At 46.8% G+C, this 7,420-nt stretch overlaps 2 protein-coding genes across 2 annotated transcripts in view; one reads left to right on the top strand and one right to left on the bottom strand.

Annotated features, from left to right (window-relative positions):
* Positions 1 to 5,304, bottom strand: part of CUNH9orf85 (chromosome unknown C9orf85 homolog) — a 43,916-nt gene extending 38,612 nt beyond the window's left edge. The window contains exon 1 of the mRNA XM_019555309.1: positions 5,162 to 5,304. Within this exon, the coding sequence (XP_019410854.1) occupies positions 5,162 to 5,263 (102 nt within the window). The 5' untranslated portion in view covers positions 5,264 to 5,304. The remainder of the gene's footprint in view (positions 1 to 5,161) is intronic.
* Positions 5,305 to 5,800: 496 nt separating this feature from the next.
* Positions 5,801 to 7,420, top strand: part of ABHD17B (abhydrolase domain containing 17B) — a 29,739-nt gene continuing 28,119 nt past the window's right edge. The window contains exon 1 of the mRNA XM_019555337.1: positions 5,801 to 6,053. The gene's annotated coding sequence lies outside the window, so the exon portion shown is untranslated. The remainder of the gene's footprint in view (positions 6,054 to 7,420) is intronic.

The following is a 7,420-nucleotide window of genomic DNA, read 5'->3' as shown; positions in this document are numbered from 1 at the left end:
TATTTCCCTAAGCAAAGAGCTGCCCTGCCCTGCTAAAAATTTACTGCTGGCTGCAACCATGGACTACAAATCCTGGAGGCACCTAGAAGCAGGAAGAGGAAGCGATGAGTGACCCTACAGAGTCCTGCTGCTGTAATTCTGGACTGCAAATCCCAGAGACCTTGGGGACAGAAGGAAGTGGAAGCAAACACACAGCCCATGCTGGCTACACGCCAAAGAGCTGTGCTCTAGTGCACCCCAGTCTCTGCATTTCCTGAATCAAAAGTGAATGTCTGTCCAGTTGTTTAATCACAGTTTAATGTCAATTTAATCTCTGCATTTTAGATTAACCAGCAAAGACTAAACTGATTCAGCCTCAGGCTTTTTGACTGTCTGTATTTAGCCCAATTGAACTGTACTTTGGACTACCTCCTCCCTTCTGAACTGGAAGTCATGTAGACCAACTCTGAACTTTAACGCTATTTATGCCAGCTCCACTCCAGTGGGCCTTCCACAATATTTTAACGAAAGTGCTGTCCAAGTAATTTTAATCATTGCTACTAAGTAGCTGAAAGCTGACACAAACCCTCTGTGAAAATGGAGGGGTGATATTAGGAACACATATCATTTGGAGACATTTATTCAAAATTACTTTTTCTCTTTTTTATTAAAACTAGGGGCCAGAAAAAAATCAACTGGATGCCTCTGAATCATTCTGTGGTTTTCAGACTGAATTCTTTAATGGCAGTCTCACTGAGATAGATTTAGAAGTTCTTTCTGCCAAATGCTGTTTGCTTTCATCTTCAGAACTGTCTGCATTAATTATAAGCAACTCCATTTAGAAGGGTACATATTGTTCTTATGTCACTGTGCACTATATTAAATGCGAGGGAGTAAGCCAGCACCTGCAAATGAATTCAAAGGGCTCAGTGTAAAAGTCTGCTAAGAAACATTGAATATCATACCAGAAGTCCAGATCAGCACATGGATCATTGTGGATGCAGTTACATAGGTCTGGCACAAAGTGGACTTTGCAGTACGAATGTTCCACCTAGACTTGACAACCCCAGGATAACTTGGAAATAAAGGTGCACACAGAGGGAGGAGAAAAGATCTGTTAGTACATCCTGACATTTATCAAATCTGAGCATTATAAGACTGATGTTAGAATTCCAGAGGCAGAGAAAAGCCTCACAGAGAAAATGCCCAGCTGGCAACCATTTCCTCTAACTCAGGGGACCCTTTGCTCTGTTTCTTTCACTTCTATCGTGTATAGATAGAGGCAGCAAAATCATTAATTTAACTCATTCAGAATCTAGTTTGAAGTCACTGCAGCCCATGGAACACTGGCAGTGTGACTTAAGTGGCAATTGCAGTGCCTATCAGTCTTAGTTTCCAAATGATCTTAAGTTTTAAATCCATGATACTACTATAGTCAAGGTGACAAAGGCATGAAAGCAGAAAGGAAATTCTTCTTGCTGAGCATTCAGAAAAAGACCTTCTCTGTTGTTTTCACCTGGAACATAAGTATCCATTAGATTCCTAAACTGCAAGCTTGAATAAGTAACTGGTCTACTCCTTCAATAAAGACGGCACCATCATTTCTGTCTGATTAGTACTGCCTTGGAATAAATCACAAATATCTAGCTATCATCCAAGCCCCTAGGTAATTCAGAGACAAAACACTCATTTGAGCCAATCAGGACAGACAAGATGGGAATGGAGAACTTGGCACTAGCAGTATAATCTGAATGTGGTGCAGACAACTTTCCCAAAATCATCAATTTACCTCATAATTAAAAAAAAAAAGAAATGGAAAAGGAGTCATGTCCTTTACTTTTTTTTAACCACATCAGCACAGACAGCTCATTTAAAGACACTTAGCTATAACTCTGATCCTGCAGTTTTGATGCACAGACTACTGCAGTCCCACAAAAATTTCAACAACATCTTCACAGGCACAATGGATCACAGACCCACTGGACCACAGACCCACAAGTATCCAGTATATTGCAGGACTGGCACATATGGTGCTGAAAACCAGAGAAGGATAGAAGCAGGAAATGATTAAAGTAGGGCTCAGATTGGATCTGGAAAATGTGTTTTATTCAGAATATTTAAATCATAGCCATTTACTAAATTACTTGTACAACCTCACACAACAGGTCCCTGGGCTAACCAGGTTCTAGACAATATCAGAATATAAGAGATAAATAAAAACAGACCAAAATTTACATATTGACAGAAGACCATACAATAAAAAGGCTGCATATTGTAGGAAGAGGTCAACTTAAAAAAAAAACAACACCATGTTTTGGACAGTTAGTTATTCCACTATGACTAGATGATGCCTTGAATCACAATTTGTCAGTTTCCAATAACAAGATGTCTTTGGCCCAAATTCAAATACAAATCAACTTAAAAAGTTATTTCCCCCTACAAATAGCCCTATTACAACACCTTAATCCAGCCCTCCCAAACAATTGAAGAAAAATGCTTTGCTGAAATAAAAAGAAGTGGAATGGTTTACAATACATTGCAACTTGGATAATGCCAGTATGCAGGCTGGATCTCAACTATATGTAAAAAAATCAAAATTTTGAGGAAGATGAAATACTGTTCAACTACTCTGGATGTCTAAATCACATTTGACAAGAGTTAAATAATCCCTAAACTAGTGAGTGATTGTCAGCCACAGGGCCATGGCACCCTGGGGTGCCTTGAGATCCTTTCAAGCTTGCTGTGAGGTGCCACACAATGTCAGCACTGTTAAGTATTCAAACAAGATTCACACAATAAACCTAGAGGATGGATGTTACAAACTCCTCACCTGCTGTAGTCTGAATTCTCTGAAATACAAGAATTGCTCTATTCTTTTTCTGTATCCAAAAAAATGAGTGAAAATTAAAAGTTGGCATTTTCCAAGAGGTGACTTAAGTCTTACAGTTGAGAACCACTACCCTAAACATCACAGTTGAACTGAAATGATTATTCTGATGACATAAAAAAGAAATTCCAAAGTAGCAACAGCATCTGGGTATCATTAGGCCTTTTTTAAGACACCCTAGGATTCTTGGTGTTCTGGACAAGCTGAAAAACATACACCTGCGTCATATCTCCTAGAGAGTCACACATGAGTAGTGTTTTACGCCCTACGCGAGCAACCTGATCCACCTGCAAAACTTGTCCGGCAACCTATTAAATATCACTCCTGTTGTATTACCTTAGTTTATCACCCTGCTTTTCTCTGTTACCTTTGCAAAGCCAAGTCAAGGAATATTGACAAGATTATGATGATTATGAAGATTATTAAAACACTTTTACAACTCTAGTCTTTTTACTATTTATACTATTAATTTGCTTTTCATACTTTTTAATATAGAAAAGACTAAGCAGTTTCTTTCTTGGCTTGACTCAGCTACACATTTTAGTTCTCTCTCTCTCTCATACAAAATGTCCTTTCATCACTCCACCAAGGACGTTAAACTCTCCCAAAATGTTTCTTCTTCAGGCGTGATTGTAGGAAATATATCCAACTGGGGCAATGGAGCTTTATTTATTGGTAAAGAATATTGCTTCAATGTTTGTTACCTTGTATCACTTTTTTTTTTTTTTTTTTTTTAGCACAGACTCAGACAAGACTTGAAAAAGTTGCAGTAACCTGAGCTACGAACAGGTATGTCAAAAACCTGCGGGCCCCACATGCTTGTAAACGCTGAGGTGAACTCACTCATTTGCTTCGCTTTTCCCTTTCAGTTTTGAGTCTTTCAAAATATGATCTCTAAACTTAAAGGGAAGAGAGACAAACAAGCAGGAATGCATGCTACCTTGGACAGTTACTCATCCAAATGACACTTGAGGGGTTCTCGGCATTTGATGATACAAACAGTGTACCTTTTAAATGCTTTATAATTGCACTGAAATTGTAAGAGTGACATCCCAAGCACCTTCAGCTTGGGTCACAGATGATGATGACATTATGGCATGAGACGAAGAGTCAACACATCTAAAATTACCCTGGGGCTCAGTCACTCACTGACCGCAGACTAGTCCTTTGACTGAGCCTTAGCCAAAGTTGTCCAGCTAGTAGGGTAGTGCTTCCCAAACTTTTCCTCAATATGACTTAATATATTTCCTCAGTCTGACCCCTCACTCCCAACCCATAGCCCCCGCCCCCACCTTCTGCAACCCCATCTGCTGATATTATAGCCCTATTTGGGGTCGGGACCCAAAATTTGGGTAGCAGAGGCACTGTAGAAGGCAGGGTAAACATGTATCTTACAGACTAAGATTGATATAGAGAAAGCAAGAGCTTCAGGTTTTGTGAACTTGAGCTCACTGTCTCAGAGGTGCTGGAGTTCCCACAGCCCCAGCACCTCCAACAGTGCCTGTTGGACATTCACACGGAAGCTGGACAGAAACCAGCCACATTCACCAGCTGTGAGAGCCTGTCGGCAGTTCTGGTAGCCGCCAAAGCCATTGGTGATGTGTAGGGGGTGCATGACCTGCGGTGCCTGCGGGCAGTTGCTGCTTGCCACCACCTCCCCACGCCTGCTGCCAGCACTGCTGCGGCTGCCTGTGGGATCTCCCCATTTGCTGCCACCATGCCACCACCGCCAATACCACCGCTGCCACCTGTGGTCAGTCATCGTGCCCCCACCCAGCCTCCAGGGGTACACGTAGTTCATGGCTGAGGCAGTTCTAGCACGCGGCCGTTCCTTCACACGTGCGACAGGCTCTGCATAGGGTGCAGTTTGCCAGTGAACAGTGTGATCCTCCCTTTGTGTGCAGCCAGTCTCTGTTTATTGCATGCTTCCCTAGCGAGCTGCGCAATAAATGTACCATGTGATGGGGAACCATCACCAAACTTATGAATTTTCCTAAAATTGACGACATTTCACAACCATGAAATTTTCCTTTGCACCTAGGGGACATTTTACAACCTTTGCTTTCTCCTCTGCCTGAAGAAGGGCGTGTGTGCCCAACGCCTGCAAATAAAGATACTGTTTTGCAAGTATCTAGGTCTGATAAAGGATCTCGCCTCTGCCAACAGTTCTGGTGCCTTTCGCTGCGGCTACAACCTGGACCCCTGCAACAGGGAATTCGGGGGCGCACAGCTCCCAGGCCCCCGACCACCGTGCCAGGCGTGGTGCGATGACCCCCGCCCCGCCCCGGGCCGCACCTTGCACTGCGCGCTCGCGCCGTACTTGTCGCTGCGGAAGGCGCCGGAGTTCTGGTGGCGCTGCGGCCGCGTGCGCACCACGTTCCCCCGCTGCGAGCTCATGCCACCACCTCGCAACCACTGACCCCGGAACTTCTTCACAACCCCCACTCCCCTTCCTCTTCCCCGACTCTTCTCTCTCCCCCTGGCACTCCCGCCCAAACTGCCCCAGCAAGTGATTCGCTATGGCTCCAAAAGGCAGCTGCGCCCTCCCATTGGTCGCCGCCTCACGTCCATCAAGCTGTCCTGTCCTGAATTGGCCCCCCAGCCGGATTCTCCTCCCCGACCCCAACCCCCAACTCCCAGGCGTCTCATTGGTGCACGGGGCTGGCTGGGTATTGATTGGTGCGCAGCGGCCGGCAGCCAGGCCCTCGAGCGCCTTGTGCCCGCCCCCTCTCCCCTTCTGCCCCCCCGACGGCCCCTCTGCCACTAGTCGGCCCAGTGCAGCCCGGTGTGGAGGGCAGGTGCGGACGAAGCCCGGTGCAGGCCGCGCGGAAGAGCAGTTCGTCTGGCCGTTCCCCCGCACCGCACCGCACCACCGCGCCCGCACGCGCCCCTTCCTCCCTGCGGCAGTTAAGGCTCGCAGGGGACTGGGCGCTGGGCTCGCACCGCAGGGCCCGGGGCCGGGGCCAGGGCCAGGGCCCGGGCAGGTGCTCCACCCCCACCGGGCTTCACCCTCGGCGCAGGCGCAGTAGCCGTCGCGTCTCTGCGGGGAAGGGAAGGGGACGCGTGAGGCGGGGCCGGGCCCGCGCCGCAGCCGCCCCGGGCGGGGCCGGCGTCCTACAGGACCTCGAGCTCCAGCGCGCTCCGCCTCGCCGCCTGCCGCTCCCTGGCCACCCGCGAGCCCCGGCAGGTGAGTGACCCGACCGCCGCGGGACGGGGATGGGAAGAAGGGGACCTTGGGCGGGGAGAGGGGACTCGTGGCTGGGGAGTGGGGGACTCTTGGCTGAGGGGTCTTGGGGGGAGGGGTTTCCTGGCTGCCTTGTGGAGGTGGGAAGCACCGTCTTGGCCCCTGCTTGCTGCATGGGATCCCACAAACCTAATGGGGCAGGAGCCTGGGGAGGGGGCTGGCCTCTGAGGCTCCCCCCCCCCCCTTTGTTTGTGCTGCCAGAGGATACCTAGCTGACTTGGGGGTGGGGAGGGACGTTCAGGGCTTTTTTGGCCTGATGGTGGCTGGAAGCTGGGAAAATCCTCAGCTGTGGGGAAAGCTCGTTTGAAAAGAGGGGTCACTCCTCTGGCAAAGGAAGGGGGAGCAGGGCTGTGACAGAACCACTCTTCCCAGCTGCCTGCAGCCTGACACTTGGCCCAGAATGCTAGGCCTTAGGCAGATGTCCCTGTGTACCTGAGGGCTGAAGGCAAAGACCTGAGTTCTTAGCCCATCATGGTGATCAGTTCCTCCCTTCATATCACCTCTGCCCCACAGATGTTGTGATGATGAGGCACCAGAGGCACCTGCCATGCAGACAATGGGGCCTTTCTGTGCCTGTCACTGTCCACATTGTTACTGGGAGAAGAAAGCTGTAGTGTAGCAACTCGCTCCCAGAACAGAAGCCTTATAGAGTCTGATTTCATCTTGCACTTGTGAATTTATAGGAGCTTTTCAGGGTTGTTTGTCTGCACCTGGGGAGGGGGAGTGCTTTTTCTCTCCATTTCTCAAAATGTGGCTGCACATCACTTAAAGCATACAGATGGCAAAAGAGGACTTGGCATCACTGAGTGTACTCGGTCCTGTCAGATAATTACATTTTTTCCTAATATATATTTAAGAGTAAGGAGTATGGTGATAAAGATCAAATTATCTGCTTATCTAAAGCAAAAAACAATTTTGTTTTTTGGTGTTGTTCAGTTTTAGTATAGGTTATGAGACTTCTCAGAAGTATTTATGATTAGGCTGTTACTCTGCTTTCATCATTCACATGTGAAGTGTATTATTTTATGTATGGTTTTACTAGAAGTTGACAGACTTCCTCCTTGTTCTTTCTTGATTTAGTGTGTGTTTCTAAACTATCACAAGCTGAGAAAATACTTGATATGCCCTTCAGTAGGTTCATAGAGTTTGCCTGTGTCAGATGGTATTAATAATCCATCAGCTATTATGTAATCAGAAGAGCATTCCTTTCAGTAATTGTTTTTACTATATTTTAACACTTTTTTTAAAATCTCCTTTCTTATCAAACTAGCTCCAGGATGCTTGTTCATACTTTTTTTTTTTTTTTTTTT

This window comes from Crocodylus porosus, unplaced genomic scaffold (genome assembly GCF_001723895.1).
Source record: "Crocodylus porosus isolate Cpor-Errol unplaced genomic scaffold, CroPor_comp1, whole genome shotgun sequence".
NCBI classification, from domain to species: Eukaryota; Metazoa; Chordata; order Crocodylia; family Crocodylidae; genus Crocodylus; species Crocodylus porosus.
The sequence above is the reverse complement of the archived record's forward strand: the minus strand, read 5'-3'. Positions and strand labels throughout refer to the sequence as shown.